Consider the following 21,943-nt stretch of genomic DNA (forward strand, 5'->3'; position numbering starts at 1 on the left):
TTTAGCAGAGACCCTAGAGCAGTGGTTCTCAACCTGGGGGTCAGGACCCCCTCGGGGGTCAAATGATGATTTGCCAGGGGTCACCGAATCCTGGGCGGTTCCTGAAGCCTGCACTGCTCTCCCAGCCTTTATGCGGCAGCCAAGCAGGGCTGTCCCTGGAGCCTGTGACCGCTCAGCTGGGCTGTTCCTGGAGCCTGTGGCCGCCCACTCAGCCTCTTCGCAGCCGCCCATTCAGTTCACGGCATGGCTGGGGGGCAGAGACTAGAGGTCAGCTGACTGGTGAGGAATGTGAAGTGGGAGGGGCTGGAGGAGACCCATCTCCTGATTTCGCCATGGGTGTCACTGCTACGAGACACCACAAAGTCGGAGACACAGCGAGTAACACTACCTGTGATTATAGTTGCCATTAAAAGTCCACACTACAGTGCTCAGATGACCTTGCTCAAGAGCACCTAAGTTGGCTGATCAGAACTCCCCCAGCACTGCCACTGATCCCAACTCCCCGTCAGCACTGCCACTCATCCCATTCCCCCCACTCCCCCACCAAGGAGTAAGAGAAGGAATAAAAATAGAGCATACATATAAGGGAGAGAAAAGGAGGTGGAGGAACAAAGAAAAAGGGAGAGAAAGAATAAGAGAAAACAAGAAAGACGGCTAGAGAGAGGGATAGGGAAAAAAAGCAATTAGGAAAGAGAGAGATAAAAGGGAAAGAAAGGAGAACAAAGAGAGTGGTACATCCTAAAATGTACCTTAAGGGGTTTTAATACTGTACGAGTGGAAGTGTCTCAGGGAGCACTAAATATCTGCGGGTTAGGGGCGCAAATTACTTGTCTTGCCTTGGGTGCTGACAATCCATGCTACAAAAATCATTTTACTGTTAGGGGTCCCCACAACTTGAGAAATTTTATCAAGGGGTCACGGCATTAGGAAGGTTGAGAAACACTGCCCTAGAGAATAAAATGGCGATCATTGCAATATTTTATTTCACACTGCATTTGCGCAGTGGTCTTTCAAATGCAATTTCATGTCTTGCTTTAAAATTGTGCACACTCGTGAAATGGCAACAAACTACAGTACCTAAAAATCTCCATAGGCGACGCTTTAAACCTTTCTACAGGCTATCTGTTTAAAGTTACAGAGGAGGTCTTGCACAAGAATTATTGCTCTCACTCTAACGATCGCAGCGATACCTCACATGTGTGGTTTAAACACTGCTTACATTTGTGGGCGTGACTTACGTATGCATTCTCTTCTACGCGCGAGCACGGAGGGATGGTGCACTTTAAAATTATTACATTTTTTTCCTTATTTTATTAAATTTTTTTTATTTTTACACTGTCCCTTTAAATTTTTTATTTTTATTGCTGTCACAAGGAATGTAAACATCCCTTGTGACAGTAATAGTCAGTGACGGGTACTCGTCTATAAGACCCCAAATCCCGCCTTTTCACTTAAAAGCATTCAAAACGCCAAGTTTGACTGTTTTGAATACCGCCATTTTTTAAAAATCTGGCGCCTTTAAGTCTTTACTATACATGAAGTGATACCGCTCTAAAAAACGGTACCGGGGTGATGCCTGCAACTGCACGCATCACCCTGGTAGAGCCCCATGAAGCCGAAGGCCACATATTTACGTTATGTGAGCATCAAGGGGTTAAATATTGTTGGTTGCGAGGATGATTTTAAAGTGGACCTTCAGTTATTTTTTTCAACTTTCCATCTATTAAATCCTCTGCCCTTGTTGTTTTAACTTTGGATAGTAAAACATTTTTTTTCTGCCAGTAAATACGGTACCTAATACAGCCCACTTCCTGTTTCTTGTCTGCTAAATAGCCTAGGCTTATGACATCATGCACAGCTCTCTCTCTCTCAGAGAGTTTGCCAGGAAGGGAGGGGGGGGTGAGTCATAAGAGGGCCAATGAGAGCTGGAGGTGCGCGTCTGTGTGTCTGTGTAAATCCAGGAAGTGAACAGGCAGCAGCTTCAGCTGCCCACAGTTAAAATGGATGCAGCCAGACTCAGTAGAGGGAGATTTCTGCAGCATATTTGGCAAGTACAGAATCACAGTATATATAGAATAATATGCAAAGTGGTTGGAGGGAAGCTTCAGAGTGGCAAAGATGTTTTTATTACAAATTATGTGAGCAGACTGCAGTTCCTCTTTATGCGCACAATGTTAATGTGCACGTAAAAAAAAAAAAAAAAAAGTAACATTTAATCAATGCTTTGTCAGTATCTGTGCAAAGAGCACCCCATACCCTCTATATATCAACCCTACCAACACTCACCTGAAGCTTTTTCCTCCTCCGCAGCAATACCTGGCACTTTTACGTATGGAGGAACATGTGATCTTCTCCCCACTGACAGTACTTGGCGCTAGCAGCCAATTGCTAGCCTCACTGTCAGATGACCAAGGGAGTGATGTCACAGATCTCCTGGGTCACTGTCACACCAACCATTTCGGTGTCTGCAGGAGGAGGAGGGGTGGTGAGGGAGCGCTGGTAAGGCGAGTATAGGGGATTCAGAGCAGGGCCCTTTGAAGAGACACTATCACATTACTCGGCATGGGCTAGGTCACAGGCTTTAATATTGTTGAAAAACTAACCTTTTTCAGGAGACCAATAGCGATGTCTGTATAGAGGGTGCGTTCATGAGCTTCATCTAACATCAGCACGCTGTATGGTGGAAGATAGACACACATTAGGTTTCAGAAACTTGGATAGTTTATCTTTTGTTCCACAGCACTGTATGCTCCTGATATGCTCAACTTAATGACCTCTGATCACTAGAAGGTTATTAGTTCCTAATGAATCAATGATCTCCCAACATTTTACATAACATCTTCCTGTTAGGATATATTATACCCACTAGATGCAATTCTTATGCATTTAAAATACCTCTGGTTAAAAGAACAAAAGATGCAATTCCAGGCAACTAGTTAGAGCAATCACTAAGCTACTTATGCCAAACAGCAAACACTGTAATTGTGCCAAGGACAGAAAATTCAGTCAAATTAGTGTATTCTACTAGGTGTGTCTAAAAAGTTTGGTGAATGGTCCAATATCTCAACGGCAACATGGACCAGGTGCATGCGCATGCACATGGCTATCTACAGACAAGTCGAGAAGTGCCACCTAGAGTGAAGTACACGTAACCGTCAGGGTAAACCCGCTGCGGGCAGTCGAACGTAGTCAGTGTAAGAGGTAGGGTCATAGTGCAATAGAGTGAATATCAAGCTCTGTTACAAATTGAAGAAAACGGTGAAATGAAATGTTGGTGCACGTGTATGGCAGAAGCCATGAGCAGAAAATGTTTTTACGACTGGTTAAAACGCTTTTGCGACAGGAAGGAAACGACTGAGAATGAGCCACGTTCGGGTCAGCTGTTGACAAGCAGAACCCCAGACATGATTGAAGCGAGTGCGACAAATGTTGGCACAAGATCGGTGACTGACTCTTCGATTGATGGCGGAGGAATTGGGCATTAGCAAGGACACAAAGGTGCTCAAAATCATCCTCAAAGATTTGGGTAAGAGGAAAATCTGTTCCCGGTTTGTGCAGTACAAGCTGACCGTTGAACAGAAAGCAAAATGATAGTAAGATTTCATTATGATGTGTGACCAGGACCCACCATTTCTGCGAACCATCGTCACAGGGGGTGAGACCTGCTTCTACTAGTTCGATCTGGAATCCAAGCAGCAATCGATGGAATGGCATTTACTGTCTTCCCTGCGAACCTGCTGACTTCTGATTCCCAGCCTGGAAAGCATCATGAAAAGCGCACTATTGCAAACATGGCAGTAGGGCTGGGGAAAAAAATCGATTTGAATCTTGAGGTCAAATCGATTCAAAATTTAAGCAAATCGATTTTTTTTTTCACCAGGACTGGCGCTGACACCGCGCCGGTCCCGAGGAGCTGCGGGCAGGAGTTTTTAGGCGAGGCCACGGCTTCGGCCTAGTCCGTGAGGCTGGACGCCTAAAAACTCTTGCCCGCAGCTCCTCAGGACCAGCGCTCCCCCTAAGAAAAAAAAAAACACTCGATTCAAATCGTGAATCGAGTTTTTAAAAAAAAATAAAAATAGAAAAAAAAATTGCAGATTTTTTTTTTTAGAAAATCGCCCAGTTCTAAGTGGCAGCAATCCAAGAATGTGTGACAGCGGTTTAGCGATTCCTAAAGTACCCTTTGCTGACAGTTTCCAGAAGCTTTATGAATGTTGCCAAAAGTGTGTTGTGAAGAATGGCGATTATTTTGAAAATCAATAAGGCTGCTTTCACACTAGGGCGGACGGGCGTTGACAGGTAAAATGCTGCTAGTTTTAGCGGCGCTATTCGGTCGCTAGCAGGGCGCTTTTAACCCCCGCTAGTGGCCGAATAAAAGGTTAAATGCGACCGTGTAGCGCCGCTGCCGAACCGTTTTGCAGGCGCCTCTGCAGTGGTGCCTATTCATTTCAACAGGCAGGGGCGGTGAATGAGCGCTCTATACACCGCTCCTTCACCACCCCAAAGAAGCTGCATGCAGGACTTTTTTTTTTTTTTTTAACATCCTGCCAGCGCAGCATCCCAGTGTGAAAGCATTCGGGCTTTTACACTGGGACTGCAGGAGAGGCGTTTTTCAGGCACTATTTTTTAGTCCAAAAGCGCCTGAAAAAGTGTGAAAGGGGTCTGAAGGTAAATTGTTTGCATCTTCTGGTTAGTTTTCGGATACCATTCATTAAACTTTTTAGACATACGTTCTAAATCATAAGTTCTCCATGGAAGCAAAAATCCACACAGCCCCTTACACGGTCACTGGAAGTGTACCTATGCTGTGTAATGACCTCTCTCTCTGCTTCCTACAACACCATTCAAAACATTTAAAGTTCAACCTTAGTTAACAATTTAAAGCAGTTAGAGAAAGTTTAGTTTTTTTTTGGGAACAATAAAAAAGCTTTCAAGAATAAGAACCCCTCAAAGTGTTACATTTTTCCCCAACCTCTGTAATTGGACAGCTTGTATTTAATTATGTAGAAAAATATACATAGAAGTTGTGAAATAAGAAAATAATTCATATATTGAATATTATTGTGACAGGTATTAAAGAATATGTAAACCCAACCCTATGTGCCTAATGTATCATGTACTTGTATGAAAAAAGTAACCTTTTCGCTTTTGCTTCTTTTGTGTGAAATCCCTGGTGTTCCTGCCAGTCCCCCTGTTCTCCTATTAGAAACTGACCACACTAGACCGTGTGGTCAGTTCCCAGTTCCCTAGCTGTACTGGGAACTTGGCCCGCTCTCCGCTACTGATCAGACTTGTCCTGAGACCCCCTTACCCCGCCCTGCACAGCCATTCACTGGGAAGATCAGTGTGCTGCTGTTTCTCCTCCCATAGCTCTTAGAAGTAAAAAACATGTTTATGTTTTTTTATATCTATACGTAAGGGCCCTTTCACACTGGGGCGGTTTGCAGGTGCAATTGCGCTAATAATAGCGTCTGCAAACCGACCCAAAACAGCTGCTGCTGTCTCTCCGAGGGCTTTCACACTGGAGTGGTGCGCTAGCAAGATGGGAAAAAAAGTCCTGCTAGCAGCATCTTCAGAGCGGTGAAGGAGCGGAGTGTATACTGCTTCTTCACCGCTCATGCCCATTGAAATCAATGGGACAGCGCGGCTATACCGCTGGCAAAGCGCCTCTACAGAGGCGCTTTCCGGTGGTTTTTAACCCTTTCTCGGCCGCTAGCGGGGGTAAAACTGAATACAGACAGTAAAGCGCCGCTTACAATAGCGGCGCTTTACCACCAACGCCGCCCCCACCCCAGTGTGAAAGGGCCCTAAACGTTTTGCCTTTCATTTCTAATTTTAAACTGAACGGGTTGTTTTACAAGGTGAGGGTTTACATACAGTGGATATAAAAAGTCTACTCACCCCTGTTAAAATGTCAGGTTTCTGTGATGTAAAAAAAAAATGAGACAAAGTTAAATAATTTCAGAACTTTTTCCACCTTTAATGTGACCTATAAACTACACAACTCATTTGAAAAAACAAATGAAATCTTTAGGTGGAGGGAAGTCGAAAAAAAAAAACCTAAAATGATATGGTTGCATAAGTGTGCACACCCTTAAACTAATACTTTGTTAACGCACCTTTTGATGTTATTACAGCACTCAGTCTTTTTGGGTATGAGTCTATCAGCATGCCACAAAATTTGCCCACTCTTCCTTGCAAAAACACTCCAAATACGTCAGATTGCAAGGGCATCTCCTGTGCACAGCCCTCTTTCGATCACCCCACAGATTTTCAATCGGATTCAGGTGTGAGCTCTGGCTGGGCCATTCCAAAACTTTAAACCCTTCTTCTGGTGAAGCCATTCCATTGTTGATTTGGATGTATGCGTTGTTCCTCCTTATATTCAACTTTCCAGCAGAGGCCTGAAGGTTTTGTGCCAATATTGACTGGTATTTGGAACTGTTCATAATTCCCCCTACCTTGACTAAGGCCCCTGTTCCAGCTGAAGAAAAACAGCTCCAAAGCATGATGCCGCAACCACCATGCTTCACGGTGGGTATGGTGTTCTTTTTGTGAAGTGCAGTGTTGTTTCTGCGGAAAACATATCTTTTGGAATCATGGCAAAAAATTAATCCTTGGTTTCATCACACCATAACACATTTTCCCACATGCTTTTGGGAGACTTCAGATGTGTTTTTGCAAAATTTAGCCAGACTTAGATGTTTTTCTTGGTAAGAAGAGACTTCGGTCTTGCCACTCTACCCCAAAGCCCAGACATATGAAGAATACGGGAGATTGTTGTCCCATGTACCACACAGCCAGTACTTGCCAGATATCCCTGCAGCTCCTTAAATGTTCCTGTAGGCCTCTTGGCAGCCTCCCTGACCAGTTTTCTTCTCGTCTTTTCATACATTTTGGAGGGACATCCAGTTCTTGGTAATATCACTGTTATGCCTTATTTTCTCCACTTGATGATTAATGTCTTCACTGTGTTCTATGGTATATCTAATGCCTTGGAAATTCTATTGTACCCTTCTCCTGACTGATACCTTTTAACAATGAGATCCCTCTAATGCTTTGGAAGCTCTCTGCGGACCATGGCTTTTGCTGTAGGATGCGACTAAGAAAATGTCAGGAAAGACCTACTAGAACAGCTGAACTTTATTTGGGGTTAATCAGAGGCACTTTAACCACTTCCTTACCAGGCCAATTCTGACATTTCTCTCCTACATGTAAAAATCATAATTTTTTTGCTAGAAAATTACATAGAACCCCCAAACATTATATATGTTTTTTTAGCAAAAACCCTAGAGAATACAATGGCGGTTGTTACAACTTTTTATCTCACACGGTATTTGCGCAGGAATTTTTCGACGCGTCTTTTTTGGGAAAAAAACAGTTTTGTGTTTAAAAAAAAAACAAAACAGTAAAGTTAGCCCAATGTTTTTGCATATTGTGAAAGATGAAGTTACGCCGAGTAAATAGATACCTAACATGTCACGCTTCAAAATTGCACACACTCGTAGAATGGCGCCAATGTTCGGTACTTAACCAGTTGCCGACCGCCGCACGACGATGTACGTCGACAGAGCGGCACGGGCAGGCAAAAGGATTTACAGGTACGTCCTTGCCTGCCCGCGGGTGGGGGGTCCCCCCCTGCCTGCGGCGGTCGGCAAATCTCCCCCGGCGATCGGTGGTGAAGGGGAGGCCATCCATTCGTGGCCCCCCCCCTCGCGATCGCTCCCAGCCAATGGGATAATTTCCCTGCCTCTGTAGTGTACACAGAGGCAGAGGAAATGATGTCATCTCTCCTCGGCTCGGTAATTTCAGTTCCGGCCCGAGGAGAGAAGACAGGTATGTGAGTGCACCAACACTACACACACAGTAGAACATGCCAGGCACACAAAACACCCCGATCCCCCCCCCCGATCGCCCCCCAATCACCCCCCCCCCCCCGTCACAAACTGACACCAGCAGTTTTTTTTTTTTTTTTCTGATTACTGTATTGGTGTCAGTTTGTGACAGTTACAGTGTTAGGACAGTGAGTGTTAGGCCCCCTTTAGGTCTAGGGTACCCCCCTAACCCCCCCTAATAAAGTTTAAACCCCTTGATCACCCCCCGTCACCAGTGTCGCTAAGCGATCATTTTTCTGATCGCTGTATTAGTGTCGCTGGTGACGCTAGTTAGGGACGTAAATATTTAGGTTCGCCGTCAGCGTTTTATAGCGACAGGGACCCCCATATACTATCTAATAAATGTTTTAACCCCTTGATTGCCCCCTAGTTAACCCTTTCACCACTGATCACCGTATAACTGTTACGGGTGACGCTGGTTAGTTCGTTTATTTTTTATAGTGTCAGGGCACCCGCCGTTTATTACCGAATAAAGGTTTAGCCCCCTGATCGCCCGGCGGTGATATGGGTCGCCCCAGGCAGCGTCAGATTAGCGCCAGTACCGCTAACACCCACGCACGCAGCATACGCCTCCCTTAGTGGTATAGTATCTGAACGCATCAATATCTGATCCGTTCAGATCTATACTAGCGTCCCCAGCAGTTTAGGGTTCCCAAAAACGCAGTGTTAGCGGGATCAGCCCAGATACCTGCTAGCACCAGCGTTTTGCCCCTCCGCCCGGCCCAGCCCACCCAAGTGCAGTATCAATCGATCACTGTCACTTACAAAACACTAAATGCATAACTGCAGCGTTCGCAGAGTCAGGCCTGATCCCTGCGATCGCTAACAGTTTTTTTGGTAGCGTTTTGGTGAACTGGCAAGCACCAGCCCCAGGCAGCGTCAGGTTAGCGCCGGTCGCGCTAACACACACGCACGCAGCATACACCTCCCTTAGTGGTATAGTATCTGAACTGATCAATATCTGATCCGATCAGATCTATACTGGCGTCCCCAGCAGTTTAGGGTTCCCAAAAACGCAGTGTTAGTGGGATCAGCCCAGATACCTGCTAGCACCTGCGTTTTGCCCCTCCGCCCGGCCCAGCCCAGCCCACACAAGTGCAGTATCGATCGATCACTGTCACTTACAAAACACTAAACGCATAACTGCAGCGTTCGCAGAGTCAGGCCTGATCCCTGCGATCGCTAACAGTTTCTTTGGTAGCGTTTTGGTGAACTGGCAAGCGCCAGCGGCCTAGTACACCCCGGTCGTAGTCAAACCAGCACTGCAGTAACACTTGGTGACGTGGCGAGTCCCATAAGCGCAGTTCAAGCTGGTGAGGTGGCAAGCACAAGTAGCGTCCTGCTGCCACCAAAAAGACAAACACAGGCCCGTCGTGCCCATAATGCCCTTCCTGCTGCATTCGCCAATCCTAATTGGGAACCCACCACTTCTGCAGCTCCCGTACTTCCCCCATTCACATCCCCAACCAAATGCAGTCGGCTGCATGAGAGGCATTTTCTTTATGTCCTCCCGAGTACCCCTACCCAACGAACCCCCCCAAAAAAGATGTTGTGTCTGCAGCAAACGCGGATATAGGCGTGACACCCGCTATTATTGTCCCTCCTGTCCTGACAATCCTGGTCTTTGCATTGGTGAATGTTTTGAACGCTACCATTCACTAGTTGAGTATTAGCGTAGGGTACAGCATTGCACAGACTAGGACACACTTTCACAGGGTCTCCCAAGATGCCATCGCATTTTGAGAGACCCGAACCTGGAACCGGTTACAGTTATAAAAGTTACAGTTACAAAAAAAGTGTAAAAAAAAAAAAAAAAAACACAAACAAAAATATAAAATAAAAAATAATAGTTGTCGTTTTATTGTTCTCTCTCTATTCTCTCTCTCTCTATTGTTCTGCTCTTTTTTACTGTATTCTATTCTGCAATGTTTTATTGTTATTATGTTTTATCATGTTTGCTTTTCAGGTATGCAATTTTTTATACTTTACCGTTTACTGTGCTTTATTGTTAACCATTTTTTTGTCTTCAGGTACACCATTCACGACTTTGAGTGGTTATACCAGAATGATGCTTGCAGGTTTAGGTATCATCTTGGTATCATTCTTTTCAGCCAGCGGTCGGCTTTCATGTAAAAGCAATCCTAGCGGCTAATTAGCCTCTAGACTGCTTTTACAAGCAGTGGGAGAGAATGCACGCCACCCCCCCCCCCCCGTCTTCCGTGTTTTTCTCTGGCTCTCCTGTCTCAACAGGGAACCTGAGAATGCAGCCGGTGATTCAGCCAGCTGACCATAGAGCTGATCAGAGACCAGAGTGGCTCCAAACATCTCTATGGCCTAAGAAACCGGAAGCTACGAGCATTTTATGACTTAGATTTCGCCGGATGTAAATAGCGCCATTGGGAAATTGGGGAAGCATTTTATCACACCGATCTTGGTGTAGTCAGATGCTTTGAGGGCAGAGGAGAAATCTAGGGTCTAATAGACCCCAATTTTTTCAAAAAAGAGTACCTGTCACTACCTATTGCTATCATAGGGGATATTTACATTCCCTGAGATAACAATAAAAATGATTAAAAAAAAAATGAAAGGAACAGTTTTAAAATAAGATAAAAAAGCAAAAAAATAATAAAGAAAAAAAAAAAAAAAAAAGCACCCCTGTCCCCCCTGCTCTCGCGCTAAGGCGAACGCAAGCGTCGGTCTGGCGTCAAATGTAAACAGCAATTGCACCATGCATGTGAGGTATCACCGCGACGGTCAGATCGAGGGCAGTAATTTTAGCAGTAGACCTCCTCTGTAAATCTAAAGTGGTAACCTGTAAAGGCTTTTAAAGGCTTTTAAAAATGTATTTATTTTGTTGCCACTGCACGTTTGTGCGCAATTGTAAAGCATGTCATGTTTGGTATCCATGTACTCGGCCTAAGATCATCTTTTTTTTTATTTCATCAAACATTTGGGCAATATAGTGTGTTTTAGTGCATTAAAATGTAAAAAAGTGTGTTTTTCCCCCAAAAAATGCGTTTGAAAAATCGCTGCGCAAATACTGTGTGAAAAAAAAAAAAATGAAACACCCACCATTTTAATCTGTAGGGCATTTGCTTTAAAAAAAATATATAATGTGTGGGGGTTCAAAGTAATTTTCTTGCAAAAAAAAATAATTTTTTCATGTAATCAAAAAGTGTCAGAAGGGCTTTGTCTTCAAGTGGTTAGAAGAGTGGGTGATGTGTGACATAAGCTTCAAAATGTTGTGCATAAAATGCCAGGACAGTTCAAACCCCCCCCCCCAAATGACCCCATTTTGGAAAGTAGACACCCCAAGCTATTTGCTGAGAGGCATGTCGAGTCCATGGAATATTTTATATTGTGACACAGGTTGCGGGAAAGAGACAAATTTTTTTTTTTTTTTTTTGCACAAAGTTGTCACTAAATGATATATTGCTCAAACATGCCATGGGAATATGTGAAATTACACCCCAAAATACATTCTGTTGCTTCTCCTGAGTACGGGGATACCACATGTGTGAGACTTTTTGGGAGCCTAGCCGCGTATGGGACCCCGAAAACCAAGCACCGCCTTCAGGCTTTCTAAGGGCGTAAATTTTTGATTTCACTCTTCACTGCCTATCACAGTCTCGGAGGCCATGGAATGCCCAGATGGCACAAACCCCCCCCCAAATGACCCCATTTTGGAAAGTAGACACCCCAAGCTATTTGCTGAGCGGTATAGTGAGTATTTTGTAGACCTCACTTTTTGTCACAAAGTTTTGAAAATTAAAAAAAGAAAAAAAAAATTTTTTTTTTTGTCTTTCTTCATTTTCAAAAACAAATGAGAGCTGCAAAATACTCACCATGCCTCTCAGCAAATAGCTTGGGGTGTCTACTTTCCAAAATGGGGTCATTTGGGGGGGGGTTTGTGCCACCTGGGCATTCCATGACCTCCGAAACTGTGATAGGCAGTGAAGAGTGAAATCAAAAATGTACACCCTTAGAAATCCTGAAGGCGGTGATTGGTTTTTGGGGGCCCGTACGCGGCTAGGCTCCTAAAAAGTCCCACACATGTGGTATCCCCGTACTCAAGAGAAGCAGCAGAATGTATTTTGGGGTGCAATTCCACATATGCCCATGACCTGTGTGAGCAATATATCATTTAGTGACAACTTTGTGCAAAAAAAAATAAATAAATAAATAAATTGTCACTTTCCCGCAACTTGTGTCAAAATATAAAATATTCCATGGACTCAACATGCCTCTCAGCAAATAGCTTGGGGTGTCTATTTTCCAAAATGGGGTCATTTGGGGGGGGGGTTTGTGCCATCTGGGCATTTTATGGCCTTCAAAACTGTGATAGGTAGTGAGGAGTAAAATCAAAAATGTACGCCCTTAGAAATCCTGAAGGCAGTGATTGGTTTTCGGGGCCCCGTATGCGGCTAGGCTCCCAAAAAGTCCCACACATGTGGTATCCCCATACTCAGGAGAAGCAGCTAAATGTATTTTGGGGTGCAATTCCACATATGCCCATGGCCTGTGTGAGCAATATATCATTTAGTGACAACTTTTTGTAATTTTTTTTTTTTGTCATTATTCAATCACTTGGGACAAAAAAAATGAATATTCAATGGGCTCAACATGCCTCTCAGCAATTTCCTTGGGGTGTCTACTTTCCAAAATGGGGTCATTTGGGGGGGTTTTGTACTGCCCTGCCATTTTAGCACCTCAAGAAACGACATAGGCAGTCATAAATTAAAGGCTGTGTAAATTCCAGAAAATGTACCCTAGTTTGTAGGCGCTATAACTTTTGCGCAAACCAATAAATATACACTTATTGACATTTTTTTTACCAAAGACATGTGGCCAAATACATTTTGGCCTAAATGTATGACTAAAATTGAGTTTATTGGATTTTTTTTAGAACAAAAAGTAGAAAATATCATTTTTTTTCAAAATTTTCGGTCTTTTTCTGTGTATAGCGCAAAAAATAAAAACGGCAGAGGTGATCAAATACCATCAAAAGAAAGCTCTATTTGTGGGAAGAAAAGGACGCAAATTTCGTTTGGGTACAGCATTGCATGACCGCGCAATTAGCAGTTAAAGCGACGCAGTGCCAAATTGGAAAAAGTGCTCTGGTCACGAAGGGGGTAAATCCTTCCGGGGCTGAAGTGGTTAAAAATCCCCATAGGCGACACTTGAAATTTTTTTACTGGTTACATGTTTTGAGTTACAGAGGAGGTCCAGTGACAAAATGATTGCTCTCGCTCCAACGTTCGCGTCGATACCTCACATGTATGGTTTGAACACTGTTTTCATATGTGGGCGGGACTTACGTATGCGTTCGCTTCTGCGTGCGAGCACACGGGGACAGCTGCGCTTTAAAAAAAAATTTTATTTTTTTTTATTGATAAATATATTTTGTTTTTTTTATTTTGACACTTTTTTTGAAAAAAAAAATTTTTTTGATCACTTTTATTCCTATTACAAGGAATGTAAACATCCCTTGTAATAGGAATATAACATGACAGGTCCTCTTAATAGTGAGATATGGGGTCAATAAGACCCCATATCTCACCACTAGGCTGGGAAGCCTGAAATAAAAAAATAAAATAAAACGATCACCGCTTCCCAGCCAAAGCGGCGCTGTTTTTTTGAATGGAAGCCGGGCGTGACGTCACAACATCGCGCCCGGCCACCGATGATCATAGAGACTCCGGCGACCATCTGGTCCGCCGGAAATCTCTATGATCTACATCCGGCGCCGGCGGATCCGCTCTCAGCCTCACCGATCGTAACGGTGAGTCGGAGCAAGCACCGGAGGGCGGCGGGAGGGGGGGGGGGGCGTCCCCTCTCGCCTCCCATAGGAACGATCAAGCGGCGGAACGGCAGCTATGATCATTCCTATGGTGTAGAGATTCGCCGGCTGAAACCGGCAATATCTGAATGATATCTGTAACTACAGGCATCATTCAGATATACCCGCCCAAAGCCCAGGACGTCATATGACGTCCGTGGGCGGGAAGTGGTTAAAATGATGGCAGGTGTGTACTGACTCCTATTTAACATGAGTTTGAATGTGACTGCTTAATTTTGAACACAGCTACATCCTCAGTTATAAGAGGGTGTGCACACTTATGCAACTACATTTTTTTATTTTTTTATTTTTACTTCTCCCCCCAAAAAGATTTCAGTTTGTTTTTCAAGTGAGTTTTACAATTTATAGGTCACATTAAAAAGGTGGAAAAAGTTCTGAAATTACTTATCTTTGTCTCATTTTTTTACATCACAGAAACCTGACATTATAACAGGGGTGTGTAGACTTTATATCCACTGTATACTTTAAACCATATACAGAATACATTTTCCACTATAGAGGTCATTAAAGCACCCCAAAACATTGAAGAACATACAAATGACCATGATCTCCGAAGGGCATCCTAACGATATACAAAACATAGAAGATATGGAGATTTAGTGTATCATTTGTAGCTTAATTTCCCTCCAGACATATGGCTGACTGCAGGGGTGTCTGCACAGCAATGTTATATGAATAATTGTGTGCATGTGCGTCTGATGGCATCTGAAATATTTGTTAATAGACTGCCTGATACAGACCGATCTTTCATGTCTATAGCCCTAATGTGAGCTATATGCTTCAGCTATAAAATTAGCGATCAGATTCCCAAATATCCACCTCTCCCACATTTCTAAAAGGTTGTCATTGTGTTTCGACATAGGCTGTCCCTTTGCCACAGTGCTATGTGCAAAACATACACAATGTTTACCTGTATCTGGTGAGCAATGGATCAGACATCATTTCTCGGACAAGCATGCCATCTGTCAGAAACTATAAAAATACAAGAAAATAGTCCAATAACGATAAACACATTACACAGCAAACAAAAATGTCGGAGAAAAACAGCACAAAAGAATTCTCAGTAAACAGCAGCTCCAGATACACAGGGGTTTGCTGACAGCAAAGAACATGAAGCTCTGACAACCAGATTGCACCTTTCTTCAGTTCAGTGCAGGCTGTAGAACAAAAGATGTTGGGCTACTATGGGTTACTCTTCTCATACTTCTTTTAAACCTTGCATCACTGGAATCCTTGGTTCAGTTCTCCATCAGGACACTATGGAGTTGGTTTACTGAAGGCAAATAGACTGTGCACTTTGCAAGTGAAGTTGCACTCAGAGTTTGGTGAATGTGATGAAGCTTCACTTTGTAAAGAGGGGACACACAGGATACCTTTGCAACCATTATTCCATTGCATCCCTGTACCTTTAAAGAAAGGTGGGCTCCCTCCAGGCATACCTGTCCTTAATCTATACATTATTATATATGTGCTTCAGGAGACTCTTAAAAATTATAGTTAGGACTGCAGTACACTGGGGTGCTGCGACGTGGCCGCTGCAGCTTACGCATGCATTTGCAAATGTGTGCAAACTAAAGTTGAACTATTAGACAGGACAATTCGGTTTGTTGTAGGCTGGCTGGTAAATGAACTGGGGATTTTTGTTTGTGGTATTTTGACTTTGTAAAGAATACCAAATCAGGTGCAAGGGGGAAAATAACACAGCATTTTTGCTTGCACAGGATTGGATGATTAAAACCGGCAGAGCTTTACCACATTTACTAAGCTCTGGGGAAAATAAGTGCAAGTACACTTGCAAAGTGCACAGTCTAATTGTATTTAGTAAATCAACCCCAATATACATGTTGTTTGCATGTTCTCCTCTGGTTTCCTTCCACATTCCAATTTGCAATCTAAGTTCCTACGTGCTAAGTTAATAGGCTACTGTCTAAAATGGCCCTTCGTATGTGTACACAAAATAGTTATGCATGTGTTTTATCACATTCTGCTTGCTGGTTCCAAGTCAATGGGGAGAGTTGAGGAAAGAGCTTACGACCTACCTCGTAAAAAACGTGCCAAGAAAATGATATAGAAAAATACCCTTATTCGTAGTAGACATGGTGCCCAGAGGGCTGTCCCATAGAATCACTGAGAGTCAGATATGACTAAATGGATGTGACACACATTTATCTGTATCTGCCCATAATATCCGATGAGAGCCGATGTAAGGTTATAATGATGCAGCTGTGAGTCAATGCATTTAGAAGGTTTTAGCAATCACTGACACTATCATCTATGCTGGACTCACCACATTTAGAGCAACACTGGATATTGTGTTGATTAGCATGAACATTAATAAGAATAACCTCTGTGATGGAAGGAGCTATGAGCTTTAAGGCAAACATACAGTATAACACCAGGCATAGGTAATTCGCAATCTCACCTTGATACGTGTAGCCTGAGGGTCAGTACAGTCATCAAAGCGTATGCAGTAGCCAACTTCGTGTCCCAGCAAAGCTCCTCGCTCCTCTGCCACCCGCCCCGCCACCTGTTACAACACAAGACACTTACTGACATTCGGGAACAAACAACTTTTGCAATAATCTCTGCATCATCTTTTGCATGAATTTGGAGTTGGATTGAGAAATTAGTCATATTTATTCATAAGGGACAGTTCATCCAGTACAAAATTTCAGACATAGGTGTTTTCTTTTTGTCCTTAGAAGAACCAACTGGTTTACATCTCAAGAACTTTGTTTTTGTTTTGGGGTTTTATTCAAGATGTGCAAAGAGAGATCACACAAACAATCGTAGGTAAAATCAAACTGTATATAACATTTAAATTAAATACTTCAGCTCCGGAAGGCCCCCTTTCATCGTGACCTGGCCATTTTTTGCTATGCGGCACAGCACTACTTTAACTGACAATTTTGTGATCATGCAATGCTGTATCCAAACAAAATGTATATCATTTCACACAAATAGAGCTTTCTTTTGGTGGTATTTGATCACCTCTGGGTTTTTAACTTTTTATTATATAAAACAAAAAAGACTGACAATTTTGGAAATATATTTTGGAAATATATATTTTTTTTTTTTTTAATAGGACCTGTTTTAAAGCAGAAAGAAAAAAAATATATATAATAATAAATAATTATATACTGTATATTTTTTACTTTCTGCTTTAAAACAGGTCCCATAAGAAAAAAAAATGAAAATAAAATAAAATCTGTTAATAAATTTTGGCCAAAATGTATTCTGCTGCATATCTTTATTAAATAAAGAAATACCAATAAGTGTATATTGATTGGTTTGTGTGAAAGTTATAGCATCTACAAACTATGGGATAAATACTGGAATTATTTTTTTATACTAGTAATGGATGCGATCAGCGACTTATAACAGGGCTGCAATAATGCGGTGGCCAATCTGACACTGACTGACGCTGGGGGAAACTAACTGTCACTGACAGCAGTTACATTATTACAGTAACCAGTGCTAATAAAATACACTGTCACTTTATTAATGACACTGGGCAGGAAGGGGTTAACATCTAGGGCGATCGAGGGTTTAAACGCGTGCCTAAACAGTGTTTGTGTGTGTACTGTGTGCTGCTTTTACTGGGGATCTAATGGTTTTCATTCCCTGCTTAGCAGGGAATGAACAAACAACAAGATCTCCTGTCACTGAACACAGCTCTGTATTGTTTACACTCACAGAGCTGTGTTCGGTGAAGCTCAGAGCTGATCACCAGGTGCTAGCAGTCAATTATTGGCCGAGACCCGGTGACCAGTATGTGCTGTGACAAATCACAGCACAGCCGGGCCAGTGGGCGCGGATCATGTACCAGGTATGCGATCCAGCGCAGGGAGGCCGTTCTGTCACCGTATATGTAAGTTTTACGGTCGGCAAGCGGTAACGATAAATAAAGATAAACATAATAATATTAGAAAATGTAACAAGAATACTTAGCTGTAGATACCTTTTCTGTGCCCTGTCTTTGTGGCTTGGCACAGATAATAAAACCATGTGCTTGCTTGCCCTGACATATAACTAACTCATTTTTAGCTGTGGTATATACAGGACTAGTTGGTAAGATCTGACCAACCCCCCTTGAAAGCAACATCACCTTTTAAGGACTTGGTCATTTGGTCAGTTCATAATGACCTTCCTTTGTTATGCAGTCAGCTAATGTAACCAGGCTTAGAATTCATGCTTAGATATTGTGACCCAATAACAATAAGGAAATATGAAATTTCCCCCTTGCTTAAAGAGGAGTTCCAGTCTGTAAAAAAAAAAAAAAATTAAAGTCAGCAGCTACAAATACTGTAGTTGCTGACTTTTAATATACGGATACTTACCTGTCCAGGGATCCCACAATGTTGGCACGCCTAGCCGATTCGTCATTCAGGTGCACACTCCGGCATCTGTAGTAAGGGGAACAGAAAAAGAAGCCTTGCGGCTTTACAGCCTGTTTCCTACAGCGCACGCGCGAGTCACGCTGCATATTTTGAATGGCCCCGATGCTCTCGGAGACCCACAAAGCCGCATTGGGGGGGGTGGGTTAGGAAATTACATAGATCGCCGTGCGGCGATCTCACCAGGAAGTGGGAGTGGGTACCTGTCAAGTCCAGATACCCGATTAACAACCCCCTCCCACCCCCAAAAAAAGTGGCAAATATGGCAGTGGAGGGGGGGGGGGATGCAAACAAGCTTTAAGAATTGAAAGTTTGGTTCGTATTGCTAGGCTATCTAGCTCTGAAACTTTGCTACCAAATAATCTGACTTTTCATACTCCAGTCTATTAAAAAAAAATGCTGGCAACAGGTGAATTCATAGAGCTCCTTACATGAGGGATGGGTAAGCATGTTTCCTCAAGGCCGTACGGCATGCTCTCTCCTCAATCTATCACCAGTCACACATTCAGATCTGAATGTGATTGGTGGCTGCAGGACATGTCTTTGTACTGTGGCTCTAATATAGAGCTGAAGAGAAAAGAGGAGCCTGCAGTGGGTGTGTTTGGGAATCCTCACTCACGTCCTCAGCCATGCAGGTTTTTTTGGGCATCGGAAAAGATAGAGTGGCAGTGCAGAGGATATTCTTATATGTGATCAGTCATAATTTTTTTGCTCTTTTTGGTTGTATAAAAGGTATACTGCTGTTTTTAAATGCTATGCAATACCTGGTTTGCCATTTTGTTTTTCTTTTAATTGATATTTCGTGGATCGGTTGCCATAATGTATAGAGAGTTTAAGCTTACTGCAGGATAAAAAGAGAAACCTGCACTGAATGTGTCACCACAAAGCGATTATATGACCTTTTAACCACTTCAGCCCAGGAAAGGTTTTACCCCCTTCATGACCAGGCCATTTTTTGCGATACAGCACTACATTATTTTAACTGACAAGTGCACGGTCGTGCTATGTTGTACCCAAATAAAACGTATTTTTCCCCACAAATAGAGCTTTTTTTTGGTGGCATTTGATCCCCTTTGCAGTTTTTTTTTTTTTTTTGCGCTATAAACAAAAAAAGCCCGACAATTATGAAACAAATATATATATATTTTTTACTTTCTCCTATAAAACATTCCCAATAAAAAAAAAAAAATCTAATTTCTTCATCAGTTTAGGCTAATATGTATTCTTCTACATATTTTTGGTAAAAAAAAATCCCAATAAGTGTACATTGATTGGTTTGCGTTATACTGTCTACAAACTATGGGATTTTTTTAATCTATTTCTTTATTTTTACTAGTAATGGCAGCGATCAGCGACTTATAGCGGGACTGCAATATTGTGGCGGACAAATCGGACACGAAGTCACACTTTTTGGGGACCAGCGACACTAATACAGTGACCAGTGCTAAAAAATATGCACTCTCCCTGTACTAATGACACTGGCAATGAAGGGGCTTAACATCAGGGGCGATCAAAGGGTTAAAAGTGTTCCTAGGGAGTGCTTCCACTGTGGGAAGGCAGAGATCCGTGTTCCTGCTTAGCAGAAACACAGGATCACTACCTTCCCTTCCCACAGAACAGCGATCGGCCTTGTGTACATCAGCAGACCGCCATTCTGCTTCTCTGGGGAAGGATCGGCAGGTCCTAGCAGACATCAAGTCCACTGGACCCGCTGATAGGCTCCTGCTGTGTCCCATCACAGCAGGAGAGAGTCGCCAGAGGTGCGTGCATGCCCCAGAAGTGTCAGATCATGTACCAGGTACGTGACCTGGTGCAGAGCGGCCACCCTACCGCAGTATAAGGGGGCATGGGGCAGTCAGAAAGCGGTTAATTAACAGATTAGCTTTTGAGGCAAATTCCTCTTCTATGGTGGTGGTGAACAGCACAAAAAGTTTGAAAGCTTTTTCTTTGAACACATTGAGGAATAAGATGAAGGCACATTGATTGGTGAATTTACTTTAAGACACTGGTTATTATATACATTATATTGAAAAACTTTCCAGATCTGCCCTATTGTTATTTAGGTTCAGCTGTAGCAGATGTGAACGAGAGTTGCTGCAGTTATGTGCAGGCACCATTGGATACAGTCACTCTACACCTGATAGCAGATCTATTTCTATTAAAGTGACACCGTCAATGAAACATGTACAAATGCACATCCTTAAAGGATACGTTCAACTTTGGGAACATGTTACACCCGTTTTTAGTTATATGTTTCTACACCTGCAGCCTCTCACCGATCCCCCCCCCCCCCCCCTCCTCGTGACAGCGATTGGAGATCTTCTTCCTGCACCTGCTGTCCCAATTTGAAAAGAACATGGCCCTGAAAAGCTCCACCCACACAGCCCAGTCATTCATTCACAGAGATCTGTGAATACTTATTTGAGTATCAATAGAAAACTGCCAAATGTAATAGAAAATTTATAACAAATTCAATACAAAACGTGGAAAAAAAAAAAAAAAAAAAAAAAAAAAAAAAACTTTGGTTAAATGGTAAAATACATTTCCATCTGGCTTACCGAAACTGCAGCCACCCTTCGGGGTTGTGTTACTCCAACTACTTTCCCTTCTGCTGTCCACCCAGCTTCTGCAAGGTACTATACAAGAGGAAAAAAGAAAAAAAAGATACATTTTACAAAAGGGAGTATTTGTGGGCCTAAAGGCAAAGCAAAGCACCTGTGTAAGAAGCTTCAGATGGAAGCTGCAATGCATTTCCTCCAGACTGTATGTCTCATGTCAGGTTCCTGCCCTTAGCCCGGGTTCACACCTATGCGAATTAGATGTGCGTTTCCGCACATCTAATTCGCATAGCAGGAGAATGTGACTGGCTCCCTATGGAGCCGGTTCACATATCCCTGGGGCGGCTGCGGAGCGCACTGCACAAAAACACTGTGTGTCTTTGGCTCAGTTTCAGGGCCAAATTCAGGCATAGAATCGGCCCTGATTCATCCCTGAAACGGGGAACAGGGACGCACAGCGCTCCTGTGCGATCCGCAGCGCATTATAGTGTGAACCCGGGCTGAATGTAGTAAACACCAGGGCTGCAATGTCTGACCCTTTAAAAAAATGTCCATCGGGAAGAGCTGCACTGCTAAGTAAGTTTATGGTGCTGCCAGGATCGTTCCAGCCAGCACCACCTACTGATGTGTTTAGGGCTTAATTATAGATATTTTATTCTGATTTAGCGTCCTTTCACCCTGATCAATTTTTAAATGGAAAAAAAGGCAGAAGAAAAATGCATCCCTTTAAATCCTACAGAACGCTTCACACCTGTCAGTTGCGTTTCTTAACCACTTCCATACCACTGAACGTCATATGACGTCCTGGGCTTTCAGTGGGGATATCTGAATGATGTCTGCAGCTGCAGGCATCATTCAGATAAAATTTATTCCAGCCAGCGATTCCCTGCACCATTAGAACAACCATAGTGGCTGTTCAGCCGCTTGATCGTTCTTACAGGCAGCATGAGGCCCCCTCCTGCCGTCCTCTGGTGCTTCTCCTGACTCGTCTGTGCGATCGGCAAACCAGAGAAGGAATCCGCCGGCGCTGGAAGTTAGCCATAGAGCAAATCAAGGGCTAGATGGTCCCCGACGGTCTCTATGACTCTCGGAGGCCTAGGCGCGATGTTATGATGTCACGTCAGGGTCGGCGTAAGTAAACAATACCGAGGACTCGGCTGGCAACCCTGAGATCATTTATTTTTTTTGATCTCAGGCTTTCCAGCCTGGAGGAGAAGAGAGATGCACATCTCTGCA

The 21,943-nt window shown here is 43.2% G+C and overlaps 1 protein-coding gene across 2 annotated transcripts in view; it reads right to left on the bottom strand.

Moving 5' to 3' along the window:
* Window positions 1-21,943, bottom strand: part of DHX35 (DEAH-box helicase 35) — a 112,837-nt gene that overhangs the window by 75,451 nt on the left and 15,443 nt on the right. For both annotated transcript variants that reach the window (XR_012236764.1, XM_073606393.1), the window contains exons 4-7: window positions 20,708-20,785; window positions 16,175-16,279; window positions 14,663-14,724; window positions 2,604-2,673 (exon numbers count right to left, since the gene is read on the bottom strand). Coding sequence is in view for 1 of the 2 variants with exons in the window: in XM_073606393.1 (XP_073462494.1) it covers window positions 2,604-2,673; window positions 14,663-14,724; window positions 16,175-16,279; window positions 20,708-20,785 (315 nt within the window). In the remaining variant the exon portion in view is untranslated. The remainder of the gene's footprint in view (window positions 1-2,603; window positions 2,674-14,662; window positions 14,725-16,174; window positions 16,280-20,707; window positions 20,786-21,943) is intronic.

Source organism: Aquarana catesbeiana, linkage group LG12 (assembly GCF_042186555.1).
Source record: "Aquarana catesbeiana isolate 2022-GZ linkage group LG12, ASM4218655v1, whole genome shotgun sequence".
NCBI classification, from domain to species: Eukaryota; Metazoa; Chordata; class Amphibia; order Anura; family Ranidae; genus Aquarana; species Aquarana catesbeiana.